At 40.4% G+C, this 20,187-nt stretch overlaps 3 protein-coding genes across 4 annotated transcripts; 1 reads left to right on the forward strand and 2 right to left on the reverse strand.

The window, feature by feature from the left end:
- Positions 1–762: 762 nt before the first annotated feature.
- On the reverse strand, positions 763–10,352 carry syngr3a (synaptogyrin 3a). Its single transcript, XM_051387140.1, has 4 exons — positions 10,110–10,352; positions 7,722–7,956; positions 7,098–7,243; positions 763–5,729 (listed from the first exon to the last, which is right to left on the reverse strand). The coding sequence occupies exons 1-4, from the start codon at positions 10,209–10,211 to the stop codon at positions 5,520–5,522; spliced, it is 693 nt and encodes a 230-aa protein (XP_051243100.1). The 5' UTR covers positions 10,212–10,352; the 3' UTR covers positions 763–5,519.
- A 2,119-nt stretch (positions 10,353–12,471) lies between these two features.
- gfer (growth factor, augmenter of liver regeneration (ERV1 homolog, S. cerevisiae)) lies at positions 12,472–14,630 on the reverse strand. Its single transcript, XM_051387145.1, has 4 exons — positions 14,531–14,630; positions 14,196–14,438; positions 13,597–13,811; positions 12,472–13,244 (listed from the first exon to the last, which is right to left on the reverse strand). Exons 2-4 carry the CDS (start codon positions 14,406–14,408, stop codon positions 13,082–13,084), a joined length of 591 nt encoding a protein of 196 aa, XP_051243105.1. The 5' UTR covers positions 14,409–14,438; positions 14,531–14,630; the 3' UTR covers positions 12,472–13,081.
- drg2 (developmentally regulated GTP binding protein 2) lies at positions 14,630–19,803 on the forward strand. 2 transcript variants are annotated; one of them, XM_051387133.1, is made up of 14 exons: positions 14,630–14,772; positions 14,913–15,000; positions 15,542–15,702; positions 15,889–15,978; positions 16,074–16,134; positions 16,261–16,351; positions 16,482–16,554; positions 17,131–17,221; positions 17,337–17,434; positions 17,697–17,773; positions 17,954–18,042; positions 18,141–18,199; positions 18,289–18,342; positions 19,423–19,803. In XM_051387133.1, exons 2-14 carry the CDS (start codon positions 14,937–14,939, stop codon positions 19,507–19,509), a joined length of 1,095 nt encoding a protein of 364 aa, XP_051243093.1. In that variant the 5' UTR covers positions 14,630–14,772; positions 14,913–14,936; the 3' UTR covers positions 19,510–19,803. The 2 variants fall into 2 exon arrangements, with proteins under 2 accessions (XP_051243093.1, XP_051243094.1); XM_051387134.1 differs by lacking the exon at positions 14,630–14,772 and having other exon boundaries at positions 14,779–15,000.
- Positions 19,804–20,187: the final 384 nt, after the last annotated feature.

Below are 20,187 nucleotides of genomic sequence, written 5' to 3' on the forward strand. Positions count from 1 at the left end.
GTGTCTGTCTGTCTGTCTGTCTGTCTGTCTGTTTCTGTGTGTCTGTGTGGGGTAATGGAGGAACAGCCTTATAGATGGTTGGGTGTTTTTAAAAACAACAAACTATGCACCTTTATAATCAGCTGCTTGTTATGTATATCAGGTATGTGTTGTGCTTAACTAAATGTATACTGGGGAAACAACAAACTCGTCTTATTTTACCTGAAAAGTACTGTAATGGTTCCCAGAAGGCCATTATGACATTTTCATAAAATGTGGAAAGCTTCCTTTTTTTTTTTCTCCGCATTCTTTTAATAATTCTACTGAAGTTTGTCATTTATCAGTTTTCCTGGTCAATACTGTACTGTTATTTCTTAGATATTGAATATTAATCCAGAAGAAATATTTTAGTCAGGTTTGGCTAATAACTTGCATTATGACTTTCCAGTAATGACAAAGTATCAAATCTATTTGTTGAACATTTTATGTAAATTAAACCTGTAATAACTAAATTTTTTGGCCATGTCAGGGCAGCATAATTAAGCTGTGAATACAACATTGACACATCACCTTTTAAGTTGCTCATTTGCAGTTACAGAGCAACTTTACCATTCATTTGGAGTCGTGTGCCACTTGATAAATGCAATTCCAATATTCATTCTGCTTTTAGCTCAGCCTTTTGTCTCTTTGTTACATTATTATAAAAAAATATTGATTATAGTCACTTATAATAATACATATCTTCACATATGAAAGTCAGGGTCAGAAACAGGCAGTCCAAAACATGTTTTCTTTTTTATTGGAGTGACGGTCAGACTGCAGTCCAGAGACATTCAGGTAATAGACAGTGACACACATCTCTGTACACAGTGTTTTTACACTGAAGAGGTCAAACACCTTCAGAACAGGAAGAAACAACTCAGAAGAAACATGTTAAAGGGTAGCACGCTACAAAAAAAAAAAGGTTTGTTTTTTGATCAATGGGGGTTAAACTTTTATTATCAATATTATGGGGAGAGATATTTTAACATCCATGCAATGTTTTATACCGGAAACCACACAACTGATGGCACCAGCGTCACTACATATCATCACCTTTTATTATTTCAGTCTAACAAAGCAACAGCATGATCACATATAACTTTGATTTTGATGCCAGTGGCTCCTTCAAAAGTGGTCAAACAAAGTATTACCAACAAAGAGTGCATTCTAGTTAATAAATAATCATTATTAATATTTTTATTTTTTATTTTCAGTAGTACAGGACAAACCAGACCCTAGACAGCATCACACACAGGTTCCATTTACTTCAATAACATACTGAATTTTACAATCAACCAATACCACGGTAGTGTACATGGGCCAGAGCACAAAACATAGAGAATGCTTGTTATTATTATTTTTATCTACCACACTGACTGAAGAAGAGACCGAAGCACTGAGAACAATAATACGACCTGACAGTACCCCAAACTACCTAATAGTACCCCAGTAGTACCTAATACCACCATCAATACCCCAGTCTCACCTGACCACAGTTAACAGGTTACTAGCAGCCCAGTAATACCCAAGATTTAAAGAACTATACTGGCAGTTTTTCATATTTTAGCATACTTGTTCATACATGTTATTATTACTGACATTTTTAAAAGTGGATTTTTATCAGATTTCTAATTGATTTCCTTCTTTTGACTTTAGTTGATCATTGTTAATATTTAGTTATGGAATCAAACTTAAATTCAATGCATGGATGGCGGACTCCGCCACTAACAATTAAAACTACTATATAGAGAGATAATTGGTGAATGTGAATACATGCTTAAATGATTTCACTGTCGTGGAGTGCATTTATGAGCACTGAACAAGAACTTTATTGAGCTCTAAGTGTCAGCTTCTGAAAATCATTGCATTACCAAGATGTCAGAGAGTCAAACCCTAAAGACAAACAATAAGCATTAGGTCAACAAGAACATTTCAAGTCTCAAGTCTCTGTAAGGTGATATATCACATTAGAATAAACTAAAACCAAGGGCTGTTTTAAAGAATCAACATCAATTGCTTCAGGAAATACTTGGCCGTAATGTTCATACAACTTGTAGGTAATGGGCTACAACATGAAAAACCACAAAGTATAGTATTTTAAGTACACCAGATAGACATAACAGTACCAAACCATATCCCAGAGGACCTGAAACCCCATCCAGTAACACTCCAGCACCTAGCAGTGTTGCATCCTTTCCCGAAACCAAAATCCTAAAAGGAAATACTACTGTTATCCCCCAGTTTAAAACATACAAACTTAACTATGCACTCGCTGACAGACAGTCTGGGGAATAAAAAAAAACAAAAAAACAATGCTTACAGGTAAATCTGAGTGGTCTTGGTTCTGTTTTACAAGACGACTTTGAAATGATTTCAATCCTTTCTAGAACTGGAGCAGAGACAAATGGAAATTGGCTGAATTTCAACATAGAGCCTGTTCTTTGTTAGCTGACACTGTCATGTCAGTGTAGCTCAAGGCCTTGGGTTCTTGTGTCACATTAAGATTTCTTTACTACAGTAAAGTACAAAGTAAAGTACAAGTAACGTAAAGACAATGTGAGTTACAGTCAGCATTCTGGGACAGTTTCACCCCTGGAGCTCTGAGATATGTGCACACTTGTGTACGTGTGGCCATCAAGATCATGAGGCTGAGATAACGGCACTGAAGAAACAAAGAATTGTTTGGGTAATAAACAATAAATTGGAATTACAATAACACAAGAAGGAATCCTGTCAGCTGCACTGATGACTGGCTAATCTCACTTTGCAAAACGTCCTGGATTAAACTTAAGAATTACATAGTATTCAGTATATAATGAGTTCTATACAACAATTTCATGCATTATTATCATGAGTACTTTTAAAACTCTGAGAGCCCCGTTGTCCTGTTACTGCAGGGCCGTATCTAATGTGCAGAGGGCGCTGCTTACACATGATCAGATAGACTAGCAGGCAAGGCATTCTACAGGTCAATTATATCACTCTAACATGAAGTTTTATATTTGGCTCTATTCATAAAAAAAAACAACTCTTAATTTCATACTTTGTAAATCAAATATCTCGACAGGGACGCTGATAATATATATTTTTTGGGGGATATGATTCAGTGGTGTAACAGACGTATAATTTCCTCCTCTGCACTGAAACTTTTACAAACAAGAAAATAACTTTTATGCACCACAAAAATCTTGTCAACTACACACATTCACACACTTTCACACAAACACAAACAGACCCACACGTCTCTCATGCATGCTAACACATGTATGCTTGTAGCACATGGACGCACTCACACACACACACACACACACACACACACACACACACACACACACACACACACCAAAACTACAGATTTCGTAGATGGCGAGTGTACGTGAACCACGACACAGACACTGCTATACACCGACATGGTTGGCATGATGACTATCTACATCAGGGCCCTTAGTGGCCCACCCTATACTGTCCCTGTTACCATGGCAACAATTCCAACCCCTCCTCCCTCTATGTCCTGGATTGCAGGATCAATGAATCCTCAACATCCCACAAACAGATTTGTCTTTTGCCTGAGACAGCACTGAATCCTCCAACAACCGACCTCGCTCACTGAATAAAAGCTCATCTGTTGCCCCCCATGCTTTGTGATTACATAAACTCCTACAGACACTAACAACATAGTAGTAACGTGGTAATCAGAAGACAGCAATAAGAACACAGGGCAGTTTGGCAGCTTCTAAAACGTAAACATAAACAGACCTGACTTATCCAGAATCTCCCCAGTCGCCCCATTTTATACACACAACTTTCAACAAAGGACACTGTCTCAAATAACACACTACATTCATTCCCTGGTAACATGGACGGATTATGAGACAACGGGCCCCTGGGCACAGACATGTGAAAGCCCCCCCCTCCCTCTGAGATAGAAGCAAGACCCCCTGACTGAAAGAGACACAAGATGACCCCAAACAACCGCGTCTCTTTTTTCCATTCATCTCTATGTAGTTGTTTTGTGTCTCTTTGCTGTACTTCCTGTCTCTGTGGTCACTTTGTGTCTCTTTGTAGTTGTTTTACGTCCCATTGTGGTCATTTCGTGTTTCCTTACAGTGTTTTTGTTTCTCATTGTAATCATTTTGCACCTCTTTGTGGTAATTTTGCGTCTTTTTGTAGTCATTTGATTGATTTTTTCAGCATGAAATGTTAAAGTCACTTCAAACGGAGGCTCAGTGGCCCCCTGCCGCCTTTGGTCTGTACCCGGTAGGCCCATTCAGTAGACTAATCCATCCATGCCTGGCACAGAAACAGAACAGACTGAAAAGTGTTTCACTGTGGATTAGGGTTTCCCTAATGAATCTTAAGGGTGATCAACCATGATCCATGTGTGTGAATGAAGCAGAGCATCACACAGATTCAGCTAATGTACTCGAGGAATATTTTGCATTGTGACACCGTTTTGTTAAATGTGTTAAAATTATGATTCCATTACGATCGAGGAAGACCATATAGTAAATACTTGAAAAGATGACATAAAAGCTAATTTTATTTCAATTGTCAACAAGCTTTTGTGAATGAGAAGCTCTCTCAGGACCTATTAGATATACAGTTACTTCCATATCTTGTGAACTTCACCAGTCAGATCAACAATTTGAATTTGAAAATTTGCCTGAGATTTGTTAGTACAATTCAAAGACTAGTATGTAATTTGAGACAGTGCCTAAAATTGGTCTAATCTGACAGTAACTAGCCTACCTACAGTACAGTATATACCTACCTACAGACCTATAAGAATGTGATATTGCACTTGGTCACAAAACATTGTCGTCGTTGTTTTTTACAGCATGTAGAAATCTACTAAATTAAGTCACTGTCTGAGACACACAGTACAGTATGGCACTTAGTTGATCTCTAAGTTTTGAAACGTGCAGATTCAAAACACATGATTACTTTTAACTGCAGCAGGGAAAGATGAAGGAAGGACCAGACCGCACTGTAGCTATTAAAAAAAACATTCCCCGTACTGTTTGGCATGAAAGGGGATTTTGACACTTCAATGAATGAAAAGAATAAGATGAAGGTGCCTTCTGCACTATTTTTAGTAATCCAATACTGCTTTGTGGTGGAGTCACTCACTTGTTGATCCCCTCATCTCTTTTTTTTCTCTTCAAAAAAGTGTTTGAATACTGCAAAACGGCCTCTTCTTCTACATGTCCTCCTCTTGCTTTCTTGCTCTCTCATCTGCTCTGATCCAGGGACACTAGTAGGAAATTGAGTTTAACATAGAGGTCTAGAAAAGTGCAGATAAGTGGAATGTTAAGGAAGGAAAGGGAACAAGAGGAGGAAACAAAGAAGGAGAGGCCGTTTTTTTATTTTGTTTTTTAACAATGATTGAAAACTCAGCCCAGATCAACACATGAACAACTGCAGGTGTAACACCACAGAAAGCAATTTTCTCTAATCCCTCTCCTGACCTTCCTTTTCCACCATCAGGTCTATCTTCTCTAGTAAATGGGAACCTGGTATGTGGGTGCTGCGTTGTTCTCAGTGAATGGTGGGCTCTGGTAGGTCTCCGTGGTCTCCGTGGTGTCGCCTACAGGGGAATTGGATGGGTACGGCTGGGTGGGCGCGCCGCCGTCCATGTGCTCCGTGGTGAACAGAGTCATGTCTGTGCCAAGCAGATACTTCTGGACTGCACGCACGGTTAGACCAGCCTGCAGGGGCAGCAGGGAGAAGGGTGGGGGGGGGGGACAATAGATGGAAACATTTTAGACAAACAACAGTAGGTAGTGCTCTAGTCAAAGTAAGCGTACATCATGAAAGCTCAGTTTTCACAGCCAGATATTAGCATTAGCAGGTAGATTGTTTTATCAAATTGCCTCTATAGAAATAAAGTTGCCTTGACTCCGCAAATATGCTCTAGTTTAGAGGCTCCATCATCATTATCTAAACATTACACTTCCCTTTGTTTGGGATTCTCTTTACGATACAGTTTTCATATCATATCCGTCTCTTAAAAATAAGGCTTCAGGTCCATTTAGCTTAGCTTATCATAAAGAATGGACACACAGGTACACAGCAATCCTGGTTCTGTCCAAAGTTAACAAAATCTGCCTACTGGCATCACTAATTGCCCGACAACCAGCACCAGGAAGTTACTACTCCCAGCCAAGAAACAGGTGCTAGGCAGATTTTGTAAAGTTGCTTATAAATGTTCTGCATGTTGAATTTTTTTTTTCACCCAAAATACTCCTACGCACCTGCCTCATAAAGCAGATGTGCAGAATTTCTAGTCTACTTTTAGTCTTTTTTATGCAGATTTTGTTACGTTAGCACAGAGCCAAGCCAGCTGTTTCTCCCTTTTTCCAGTCTCTGTGCTATGCTAAGCTAACCAGTCACCTGCAGATTCATATTTAACAGATATAGACTATATTATATTCATATAGACTTTTGTCAAGAAAGCGAATAAGTGTATTTCTAAAATACTGAACTATTCCTTTTAAAAATCTGTGAAAAATCATAACGAGAGCATTGAGCCTGACTGAAGCAGAGAGTTCAGACAACAATGCACGTAGATACCGTGTGTGCGCCATAAAACTATCAAGCAGGATTCAGCAGATGCATGACCAGTTTCTCAACTTCGATTAAGTCAGAAACGGATTACTGTCAATAGTTTAGGTCATGGATGGATTATCAAAGGGGCCCACCAGGCACAGGCACAGGGGCCCAACTGGTCAGGGTGCCTCTAATCTAGAGCCTCCGTTTGATGTGTTATTAGCTATTCTCTTTGGAAACTTAGATTGCTCAGTCAAAAGTGTCCTGATCATGGTCCAATATAAAGATACTGACATATTTAAATTGCTTTACTATTCATGTGCAGTTTTAAACCAACAGCAGAATTTTTAAAGTTATGGTTGACCCGCCAAATGTGGTTGAAAAATGTGTAAAAAATACAACATTAGTAAAAACTAAGGCTTAATATTGTGTTACTTTATGAATATTGGTTGCATTTCTTTGCATTGTATGTGTGTGTATAATGTGTGCCTCAGTACTTATGTGTCTGTGTAGTTGCATGTTCTCACCCAGGTGATTATGGAAAAGAACGAGAAGGCGATTGCAGCCCGGGCTGCATCTGCTCCCTGGTTGAGTGGCAAATCATCAGACGTGGTCCGAGACCACTGATTGGCCAGGAAGCAGAAACTTACAAAGTACAGAAAGCTCCAGAAACCTGCCAGAAACCAGTGGAACAAAAACACTTTGTTACAACAGACAAAAAAAAGGTAATTTCCAAGTACATTTTACACATTAAACACCAGGTGCAGGTGTTGAATTCTCAAATCCTGACCCGCAGTTCTCTGTTCCCTTTAGAGATGAAAAATACTCTGATTCCTCTACTACCTTTTATGTAACTTTACAGGTTTCATTTCTCTTGATGGTGCCAGAAAGAAGACATCTGAAACAAAGAAGCTGACCTACTTGGGCTACATTTACTACTTTGGTATTTTGGGGAAACCCAGACTTCTGAATCCTGCCTTTCAACCTGATCAAAAAGAACATCCACACCTATCAAATCACAGGCTAACTATGAAATGTCCAAAGTGAAGATGTTGTGTGTGGCACTTCCTGACTCTTGGGAAGTTCTAAGAATTATGTCAACAACTGGAACGTTTTATTTCTGCCAATTCTGCACATGATGGCCTCCTCACCCGAGAAGCCGACCTCAAGCATTATAGCCTTCTTCCTGTCTTTGACGGAGCTGATGGAGGAGAACTTGTAGTCAAGCAGGAAGAAGAAGGAGCATGCCAGCAGGCCCACCAGGCCCACGAACACGCCGTAGTTGCACGCGTCGGCATTCTTGTTGAAGACACAGTGGAGGCGCTCGCTGCCCAAGTTAACGTAACCCTCATTCACGATGGAGGCGAAGACCACCAGGGAAAATATCTGTGGAGGGGCGACGCAAGAAGAGGAAGAAAGTGTGTGAGAGTGAGAATACAAATGACCCACTAAACAATAAACATATCTCTCTCAGTCTCTTACTGTTGCAGGCTTACTGGAAACAGGATTGTGGCCATGCTACTCGAGAGCATCTCTTTGAGCGTGCTCAGACCGAAGGCATTAACCTAATTTCCTCTCTTTCTCTCTGACTGACCGAAGAGGTGGATGCTTCACTTCCCTTCAAGAATCACATAGTCCCGAGGCGGTGTGTACACCAAAAGAGGAAGTGTGCTGAAGGCTGATGTAGCTCATGCTATAAAACTTATTTCCCCCCCCTTGTTAGTTCATCCCATTCTTTTGGTCTGTAGTGAGTTCTCTGTATTTCTTCTACCTCTGTGCTGGACTCACACTGACACTGATCAGCTGACTAACACTCAATGGCAGAATAGGGCCATGTGACACACTCAGATATGCACTCACACTTGGGGGTTTGGGTCATATGATGGTGGAGGGACACACAATGGGATAATGTCGGGTCCACATTTTAAACTAATCACATGTGGATTTAATCTGAGCAGATACACACTCAGATGCTTTTAGTGAATCAGCATGATAAAGATGCTTATATGTATCAGAGTACTGCATCTCCAAATGGAAACTAATTTCTTTTGCATGATTTTAAAAATATTTTGACATTGTCATATAGTCTGCTCACTTATCCTCTTTGCACTTTAATTTCCTTGTTCCTTAATTATAAAACCTTTTAGCTGGAGGATTTACACTATGTAAAGTTGGAGAAAGCAGCGGCTTTAGCAACAAAGTGCCACCTCTGCTTCCACTTGAAATGGATTTCTGCTGTACTTGCTGCTACTCCTCTTTGTAGCCAGTGGTTGGAAAGGATTTTAGCACATTTACAAACACTGTACTTACTTATACTTTTAAAATAGTTGTACTTTGCTTGAGTATTTTCATTTTATTCTGCTTTATAGTTTGGGAACCACTGGAATAAACTAAACCTAAATGTAAATAAAGTTCCATCTTAACCAGCTAAAACAGTAAAATGGTTCTGACGCACTGTTGCATCAATATTAATGTAATAATTGTTAATAATATTAACACTTCAGGAACAGGAGCAATGCATGAAAGGTACATATACTTTCTGTTTTGCTAATAAGTAAAGGATCTGAAAACTTCCACCGCTGATTGCAGCTGCATGATGAATATTAAGATGGGACTGAAGCCTTTGTAGAAGACTGACAACATATGTAGAGGACTTAATAGTAAATCCTGTCTAACCTCTTGTACACATATTTGAACGTATATGCAGTTATAATACACACATACACATGAACCCATTAGGACACTACAGAGGGACATCGGTGGGTTTCAAAGGCCCCCTGCACTGTCAAAGAAGACCTTCTCTGTGTCACCTAAAGGTGATGCGTTACATCAAACGTCAGGGCACGACGCGTCTCCGTGGCCCTGCGTGCGTAATGATGATCGCGGACCAATCGCAGGTGGGATGACGGACGACGACCGTTTAGGGTAAATCAGCAAAATCATTAGCTGGAAATAGGATTGGCGATATGGACGGAGAATAGTTACAGTTCAGAGATTAAAACAGTAAAAGCTACCCTGAATAACAGGAAGGAGGAGGCTGAGGAGGGAATCGGTTGTGGGTCTGTCTTTCACGTTTTTTTTTTTTTTTTTTTTTTACACAATCCGGGTCCGGTCTGCTGCACAGCTTAGGCTGTATTTATAAATCAATTATAAAGCAATATTTTTTTTATTTTAATGAGCATATGTCTGAGAAGGGTTTCTGCCCCAGCAAAAAAAACCCCAACACATCTGTAGTGAGATCAGTTTCATAGTCAGGGTGTCAGACAACCACCAGGCCCTGGTTACACCCTGTACGGTCCATTTCTATAGCAATACACTCCGATTCACGCATTCATCCCGTGGTCTCATCCACACACCCTGCTGATCAATTATCGCTGGATTTCTGGGCTCTATATTTGCAGTGAGAACACGTCACGCTCTCGCGCAGCAACGACAACAGAGAGGACCCCCCCACCACCACCACCACACACACATACACATACATACATACATCCACACGCAAACAGCAATAGGCTACCAGTAGAAACCCCCGCTCTCACCCAGGACAGCGCTCTGAGGATGGTCTGCGGCTGTTTGGCGAAGGCAATCGGGTCGATAGTGGTCCCGGCCCGGCCCGCTCCGAACGATCCCACTCCGTCCATCTTCTGTGGCTCTCTCTCTCTCTCTCTCTCTCTCTCTCTCTCTGTGCGCTCCTCGCGGCTCCACGCTCCCGGCTCCACGGCAGGATGGATGCGCTGCTGCTCTCCGCTGTAGGGACGGGTCCTGCGCGCACCCAGAGGCGCGTGGGCATAGCGCGCGAGTGGGGAGCGTGCACGGACCGACGTGCCCGCGCCGTGAAAGTGGAGCCATTTAGACAGAATTTAATATGATCGTGTCGATATACATATTATAGCTTAGAATGAAAGGGGCCCTACCATGCGGGGTTAGAAATAAAGGTCATTAACTCACCAGTGCCACAATAAACAAGGCTGCTGTTGTTGGTTTCTCATATTGATTGGTTGGAGCCTTAAAGGACTACACTGTACTTCCATAAAGTTTGGGGACAGACGAACGAAAGGTCTAAATCAAAGCAGCAGAGGCAAAGATTTCCTGACTCTCAAGCAACCAAAACGGTGGATCACTTCAACTGATGCCATCTTAAGCCAATGCTCTATATGTTTAAAGCCCATTGGGGCAAATGCCTAACTAAAACTGTCTTGACTTGTATACATTTAAATAAAATTGTGTTAAATTAAATTACCACAAACCAAGCATCAATAGGGGTCCAAAGCTCATTTTTTCCCAGGGCCCCTTTAGTGGGTTGATCCGGCTATGGCAATACATTAGGACTGTAGTCAGGAAATATAGCCATTCATTTTAAAAGACCTGCACACCCACCCAGGTGTTTTATACAGGTTATATAATAATAATAATAATAATAATAATAATAATAATAAACATGATTATTTACAGCACTTTTTTAAAACAAAGTTACCAAGTGCTGTATAAATATAAATAAATAATCAGTATTAAAACATTTCAGCAATGATGTAAATAAGATCAGACAATTCAAAAAACATGAAATGGAGTACCCAACAACAACAACAACAACAACAACAACAATAATAATGACATTAATAATAATAAAGGTGTAAATTGTTCAATCAGGTGCAAAAAGGACAGTGGGACAAAAATCAATCAAGCATGATCTGAGTCTAATCAAAAGAAGTGAAAACAGCAGTATAGATGCAAACATCTGTGTGTGGGGCCTTTAAACATATTGAGTCTGGGGTATTCTGGAGTCAGCCTATCAAATATCCACAAAATGATTTCAATCATGGAATGTAAAATGGACTCATTGTCCTCAGTGGCAGATACCATCCTGCAGTTATTACAGAAGTTTAGTAAAAGTTATCTAAATATCTAAATATAGGACACATATAGGCCACGAGGTGTGTAGACTGCAAACAATACAGAGTGACTCATTCATTAGTCACAAACATTGGAGTTACAGTTATTAAATATGGCATGGATAAAAGTCTCATGATGCTGTGCCAAATACCAAAACACAATATAATCACAAGTCTCTTATCATGGGATATTCACCAATTACTGTGGCCTCAACAATGAGCATTTAGGTGAACACTAAACTTTCTCAACTCAGATCAGCTTTAATTGACTGTCCAATGCATACATTCACAATACTAATAAAATATGTTTTATTATTATATAATAAATTAAATACAGTGAAAAACAGATCTGACACTAACTGCTGCTCAGCGGGTTATATCTCACTAATAAAGTAAACCCTGGTATTGTAAAACAATTTTTCATTTGTTATGAAAATGGCCAACTGGAGCTGCTACAGTATCATGCAGACATGGCTCACACCACTAGAGGTCAGTCACGTCTTATCCATGCAGATAATTCACACTACATACTGGTTGTGGATTTAGACATAAAATGAGGATTCAAATACAAAAATCCTTTATAGGATCATGAACAGTACAACAAATAGTAGCAGTGGAGTAGCAGACATGTTTGACTGTGTGTGTTTGTCCTCTACTGGTTCCTTAAATAACATGATCAGAGAGTTTATTAATAACACTCACACAGCTCAGGTCTCATGGAAAGTTGTGGCCCTCAAATGCCCTTGGCTAGAAGAGAAAAGGCTTCATATGGTGCTAAAACTACCAGGTACAATTACCCATTAATCCGCTGATCTAATACCTATTTATTACTTGTTTATTCTATAAAATATATATATATATAATGACAGATGGCTGCTGTATGTTACCAGGTCCCAAAATGTGTCTTTAAAATTGATTATTTTGTCTGCTCAACAGCCAAAACATGTACATGAAACAGAGAAACACAAGTAAATGATCACTTTTGAGAAGTTGCAATCAACAAATACAGGTATATTTTTACTTAATTCAATTACTTTAATGATCAGCTACTCATTTAATTACATAGTTACCAAATTCAGCACTAATTTATGCCAATAAATTACCATACTCTTCAGGCATACCAAGCCCACAACACACACGTACACACAATACCACATGTGTAGTATTTCAATGAAAAATAAATTTGTAATCATCATTAGGTAAAATATATATATTTATCTGACATATTCAAAAGTATTTTATAAGTTATAGCTGACATAACGAGAAGGATTGTTTAATTAAGTCAATATGATTCATTCACACATTTAAGAATTTGATTATCTAGTGTTGTACTGGCTGTTTTGGGGATACAATTTCAAAACACAACTTATAAACAGACCGGGAAACAATAATTTTAATGGCTAAATGTACTGCTTTAAACAGACAAATCAGGGTCGCACCTGAAACGATGACCCAAAAAAACACAAAAAGCCATTTTGTATTTCACACAAGAGATTGGGTAAAAGAATTTCAATAAAAGATTTGTATCCTAAACTTTTAAAACTCCTCAATAACAGGAATGAACAAGAGGTTTAGTGGAACATGTTTTACTGTGAGTCTTGGTTGAGAAACAGAGAAGTTACTCAGTCACAGGAACCATCTTTCCATCCATCTCTCCACCTCTCGTCCACACGGGAGCAGTCGAACTCGGGTTTGCCCAGCCGGATGTTGATGTCATTATGGATGTGACAGAGCCACTGAGAAAGAGAATGGCGACTCCGGGTGTCTGGCTGATTGGTTTTCAATCTGTGGAGAAGAACTGTTGCATTTAGAAATTGTCTGCTCTTCTTCTTAATATGAGACAATGTGACAGTTCCTGATCTGTTTGCTTTTTTGTTCTAAAACCAAAGACAACAAGATAAAAGAACCGTGGCTTTCAGCTTTGTTACAACCCAACTTAAAATACATCTTTATCAACCTAAAAACCTGTCAGCAGCACCTTGATTTGTAGATAAAAGGAGTAAAACCTGTATAATCACTGATCAGATCCTTTCAGCATGAGCCTTCTAGACAAATCTACTCCAAGTTAAGATGCTACAAGACCTGATACGGCTCTGTCAGCCTGCATATTAAACCTAAAGCAGCACAGTGGTCTGACCTGCCCCTGAGGTCTTCTGCACACTCATCGCAGGGGAAGAACTTGGAGAAAAGGTTGATGAACTGCCCCATCTCTCGCTGCTGGGTGGAAGACGGCTGGTCGGGGTAATATGCTGCCATAGTGTGCAGGAAGGACCACGTGCTGCGCCCCAACTCTTCCCTGTCCAATGGACACTGTGGGTCCGGTTGTGGTTCTGACTCTGCAGCTCGGGTCTCCTGCAGAATCATACAGACAGGGGTATGCAAACATACGTAGAGCCACACACAGTAGAGTCACTCAGCTGGTGATTCAAGTGATTTATGTTGATTTGTGGATATACATGAACTACTTGTGTCCATATCACCACAGCCAGAAAAGAGTATTTGTCCCTTGGAGATTAATATAAACAATAAATGATATTAAAAGGGTTTGGACCAGATGTAGGGACATTTCTTTCTGCACCAGTGTCTCCCAAGGGCCTCTGGTATTACAGGATGACCATGGGACAGCAAACGTTCTGATAAAGCTCCAGAAGGGAACAAAAACTCAATTAAAGAAGTAAATTAGATCATAAACCAATATGTATCCAAGCTTTAACTTCACCACTGTATAAGAGTCACCTGTACAGCAGCGGTCGTCTGTTTCTTCTGGACCTTCATCCACGTTTTAAAGTCCGTACAAGCCCTGCACGGCTTCTTCTTCACATCCCCGGTCTGCTCCTGCTCCTTACCGGCGCCGTCCTCCGGTGGTCTGCTGGCCACTGCGAACGGGAAACCCTCAAACCCGGTCGGGTTGGAGGCAGATGTGCCTTTCGGTCCTGTGGGCGCAGCCATGTTCGCTATTATCTAATAACCCCGACCGACCTGTAACATCGACACACGTCAGGAAAGCCCGGCTGTAGAAACGCAGCCGCGCCTGACTGGACACATTATCACTTTTTAATATTTTATTCTACCGGTTGGACGATGTCATGGTGACGCTGCACACTTCCCGGTTGATGTAAGCGGCGGAGAGACACACGGGACCAAATGTGCGTTACAGCCACTTGTGTTCCACCCGGACCTTTCTCGGGCACGGACCGAGTTCCGGTGTGTGATGTCAGTCAGCTGTGCATGCCGCTGAGTGTAACATCTGTCAAAGTGTACATTTATACCATTTTAACTCGTTTGAAACTGTTGCAGTCACACTCGTCTTGCGGTATGTGTTGACCGGCTGTGTTTAACGCGGTTTGTCAACTGTTACGTCCCACTGGTTAGCTGCTTAGCCGGGTGGCTAACAAAGCTAACAACTGTGGACTGACACGTTTCTGTTTGTGTTTCCTCTCCACGGCGGTGTAGCTGGAGCCCTGCTGAGCGGACACAATGGGGATCTTGGACAAAATCGCGGAAATAGAGAGAGAAATCTCTCGGACACAGAAAAACAAAGGTAAGAGAGGGACAGACGCGATGCTAACTGTTAGCATCACCATGAACGAAGTTATAGCCAGCTGTGTGTGTGTGTGTGTGTGTGTGTGTGTGTGTGTGTGTGTGTGTGTGTGTGTGTGTCAGTGTGTGTGTGTGTGTGTGTGTGTGTGTGTGTGTGTGTGTGTGTGTGTCAGTGTGTGTATTTGTGTGTGTGTGTGTGTGTGTGTCAGTGTTATGTTACTCATTCTTCTAACGCTGTAATTCACACCATAAGCTTGGTGACAGTTGCCACTACAATGAAAGGAGCAGTCCTCATGCTCCTTTAAGTAATATCTAATATGTTTAATTGAATTAAAGTCAATACCAGTGTGGTTGTTGTGCTGGTGTTACAGGTGAACAGCAGCCTTTCTTCAGATCTCACCTACTTAATTTTGGAGTCAGACTCATTTTAATACACTTATTATATGTATAATATATACATGTATAATATATACATGTATTATAACAGAACAGAATAAGACTTTCTTTGAAACACATTTTGTTTTTTACATTCATTCCTCCAGCCACTGAGTACCATCTGGGCTTGCTCAAGGCCAAGCTAGCCAAATACAGAGCTCAGCTCCTCGAGCCCTCCAAGTCGGCGGGGGCCAAAGGCGAGGGCTTCGATGTCATGAAATCAGGAGATGCTCGTGTTGCTCTTATCGGTTTCCCCTCTGTGGGTAAGGTACGTCAACATGGCGGGTCATGGATTGTGTTTTGTGGTCTGGATCTGAAAAGTAGCACTGTATCTAACATACAAACAACTGAGCCTGCTTTCTTGTCGTGATGGACAAAGTCACCAGAAAGAAACAGAATTGAATGATTAACCACGTGCCGCTGGTCTAATTGAATCCTCTACTGTGTCCTGCAGTCCACCTTCCTCAGTTTGATGACCTCAACAGCCAGTGAAGCTGCTTCCTATGAGTTCACCACCCTCACCTGCATACCTGGGGTCATAGAGGTACACACATTTTACACCAAGGCGTATCTGAACACTTGCAGCTTTAAACACTGTGCAGCAATATTCCATTTACACTGTTATTTGTTGCTCTTCAGTACAAAGGGGCCAACATCCAGTTGCTGGATCTGCCAGGAATCATTGAGGGTGCTGCCCAAGGTAACCTTAGGTTGAATGTTTTTATGTTTTGTTTGCTTAAACCTGAAGTGAACAGACAGTAGAGATCTGTAATATATCTATTTTGTGTATATATGGTATAAACACTGACTCTTTGACCTTTAATAGGTAAGGGTAGAGGTCGACAGGTCATTGCTGTTGCCAGGACAGCGGACGTTGTCATCATGATGTTGGATGCCACCAAAGGAGAGGTTCAGAGGTGTGTGTGACACTCATTGTTTGTGTGTGTGTGAGTGAGTGAGTGAGTCTGTTAGAGGGGGTTCGAGGGGCATGTGAGTGTTTTCATTAACTAATTCATTCCTTTAACTTCTTTCTTTTTATGTTTCTAGAGAACTTCTAGAAAAAGAGTTGGAGTCAGTGGGCATCAGACTCAACAGGACGAAACCAAATATTTATTTCAAGGTAGATTTTCTGTCATATGCCCACAGTCTTGTCAAATTACTATCAATATAATCCATAAAGATGAACCGTATTCCATACAAACTTTACATTTTGTCACCGTACCTTGCTCAGTCTCTGTTATAGCTGCACTCTTTCATTGGGTAAATAACGAAGGAATGAAGGCAGACCGTTTCAGAAATTAAAAATTGCCACTAAAATAAGTGCCTGTTGGTGGATCAGATACACAACGAATTGCACACCAACTTACAATCATTATATGTGTGTGTGATGGATTTTTTTTCAGCCGTTATCAAAGTAACAAACTGGTTCGCTGCTTCCACATAGCGATCATGCTCATGGGAGCGATCACCGATTTGCCTCTGATCTGTGGGCATTTTTCGGCAATCTCCAAAAACGTTGGGTGACTGTAAGATCAGGGCTAAAATCAGGCAGTGTGACAGACCAACTGGGCCTTTCTGCTAGCAAGACAAAAAAAACCCCCAAAATGATTCAAAATACAACCAGGCCAGAAATGAATATTCCAACTGTTGCACTAAACTTTGTATATATATATGTGATTTCTCTCTCTCCCTGTAGCCCAAGAAAGGTGGCGGCCTCTCCTACAACTCCACAGTTCCTCTCACCCAGTGCTCAGAGAAGCTAGTTCAGCTCATCCTTCACGAATACAGTATCCTTTAGAAGAGGCAGCATATTCCTGAAGACTCAGTCCTCTTGTCTCTTTCACGGACTTGTTAAGAAGTCACTGTAGTATTTGGTTGATTTCTTTAACTCCTCCTCCTCAGAAATCTTTAACGCAGAAGTCCTGTTCAGGGAGGACAGCACACCGGACGAGTTCATCGATGTCATCGTTGGGAACAGAGTTTACATGCCTTGCCTATATGTATGTTCATGCTTATCATCTGGGTTGAGTCAAAGCCTCGTACCTCTAAAATACTAATAGTTTGGAAACCCAAATCCAAAGATTCAGAAAAATTTCAAGCCATAGTATCATCATTTGTGAAGTAAAGAAAATATATTTGGAAAAAGAAATGTATTGTGAATATTTGGAGTTATGAGGTTTTGGCAAATCTGTCTCGCTTTGTCTGTTTTAGCTTTTGTACACTCGTTTTAAATCTCTCCTATATTATTTGTGTTATTTACAGGTGTACAATAAAGTGGATCAAATCTCCATCGAAGAGGTCGACCGCCTGGCTCGCAGACCTAACAGTGTTGTCATCAGGTCAGATATCTGTTTTTTTGTGTGTGTGTGTGTGTGTGTGTGTGTGTGTGTGTGTGTGTGTGTGTGTGTGTGTGTGATAATAACGACAGTCTCGGTTGGAAACAGTCATCTCACTCTTTTTCTGCATAAATGTGGGAGTTCAACATCTTCCTCCTTTTTCTGTCCTCGTGTATGTTTCAGTTGTGGCATGAAGTTGAACCTGGAATACCTTCTGGAGACATTGTGGGAATATCTGGCTCTGATTTGCATTTATACTAAGAAAAGAGGAGGTACAAACGCAACTTCCCCTCATGCTCTCCTTATGACTGTCACATGCACATGAATGCAGCACACCTTCTAAATAATTAATTTCTCCTTTCTCTATTAGAGCGCCCAGACTTTAATGATGCTATCATTATGAGGAGAGGAGCAAGTGTAGAACACGTGGTGAGTAAAACACACATGAATTCAAACACTTCAACAACATTTGTTGATCAATAATAAGACTATGTGCCCTTTTTGTTGTCTACCCACAGTGCCATCGAATCCACAGAACCTTAGCCAGCCAGTTCAAATATGCCCTGGTTTGGGTAAGTAAATGCAACCTTTCCAAAGGCAGTGACCCTCAGAAACGTAACTCATTGAAAACAGTTTGAACTAAATCTCTCATGTTGACTGAGTAGAATAAACAAAGACAGCTGTAGATTTTTATGCCTGCTTTGCCTTTTATTGGTGGACCTCATAATAGAGGTGTAATGGTACACAAAACTTACACAAGTTTGAGGTTGAGTATGTTTTTGTCCATTCATTTTAAAAAAACACAGCACTTAACCGTGGTTCATGGGTCATTCTTGCTGTAAAGATTTGCATTTGACCTTAAAGTAACGAAAAGCAGTTGGACTGAGCTGAATGAAGGAACGTGTTCCTTGTATTTTTTACGACTGACTGTGGTTGCATCTGTAATGATAAAAACGCTTGTGGTATTGTGGTAGTGAGTCTGAAACCAGTCCCTCGTTAGTAGGTGGTGAGCAAATCAGATACGATTTTAAAGGTGTTCCAAGATAAAACCTTGACTAATACATTGGAAGTTCTGCTACTTAGCACATTCCCAGAATTCACCAGTGAATATCTTTTTTGGTGTACAAGTTATACTACACAGTAGTTCCAGCCATTCTTTGAGGATGTAGTAATTTCTAGAAAAGTTACGAATGAGTTATACTTATGTGGTGGCATAGGCTATATATTAACATTGCAAGCTTTTTGAGTGTGGTGATGATACTTTAATCCCACAATGGATTGTGCAACAGAAATGTACTGTATGCACTCGCAGCTGGAAAAATGTGACCAGATGGCATCGTCATTGTACTTCAGCTTCATTAAATGTCCAAACTCACATTATTAATTACAGTAAACCCAGCTGCAGCTCATAAATTAGTAATTGGTAATTATGGTTTAGGTGTGTGAGGGGAAAAGGTACAAATTAAAACCACCCCTTGAGCTACACTTGTGTTGACTGTGCCATGATACATGAGAAGCAGGGAGATGCCTCTATCTCTTCACTGCTGCTCAGTATCTTATTCTGAAACCTAGTTCACTGTGTAGTGGTTCACTACATTTGAAACACAAACAAAAGTCGAAGTTCTGAACTGTGTCGTCTGTGTTTGCTCCAGGGAACCAGTACCAAGTACAGCCCTCAGAGGGTCGGCCTTACGCACATCATGGAGCACGAGGACGTCATCCAGATCGTTAAGAAGTAAAACTCCTGACTGGACCGAGGAGAGACTGAGCAGGAGGAGGCACGCTTGTGTTGGAGGAGTTAAAATGAAAAGAAATTCACTGTACAGTAGATATAAAGCAATGAAAAATATCTGCCATTCTTATTTTGTATATGAACATTCAACAAAATACATTTGTTAGAGACAGGCCAGATTTGAGTTGGTTTTGGACAGGAAATGGTGTATTTTACCTTTTTGATTATAAAGCTACAGAAGATGGGGATCGGAATTCAGAGAGAAAATAGAGGTAAAAAGAATAAAGTCCATAAAATGTTACATGAAGCCACGTGTTTGTTTTATTTCTGTCTTTATCTATTATTGGTATGTTTTTACTGCATCTCACCTGGATTAGATTCAGTTACATGAAAACAGCTCTTTCATCCCTTTTGCAGGAAGCTTCTGTTTTTCTGAGATTTACGGAGCCCCACAGTGTTCAAAATAACATAAATAATTATAAAATAAACAGTCCTATGAATGAATTGTGTAAAAAAAAACTCTGTATTATTAAAAAAAATCAATGCTACTTTAAGTATACGCTATATTTAGAATATTTTCACCACTTTAGCTTGCCGCCAGACAGCCCTTTTCAACGGGAAATGTAATTGTTTATATTGATCTATGCTCTCTTTAAAGCCACCTGACTCAAACAACAAAACAGTA

Source organism: Dicentrarchus labrax, unplaced genomic scaffold, assembly GCF_905237075.1.
Source record: "Dicentrarchus labrax unplaced genomic scaffold, dlabrax2021, whole genome shotgun sequence".
In the NCBI taxonomy this organism is placed as follows: Eukaryota; Metazoa; Chordata; class Actinopteri; family Moronidae; genus Dicentrarchus; species Dicentrarchus labrax.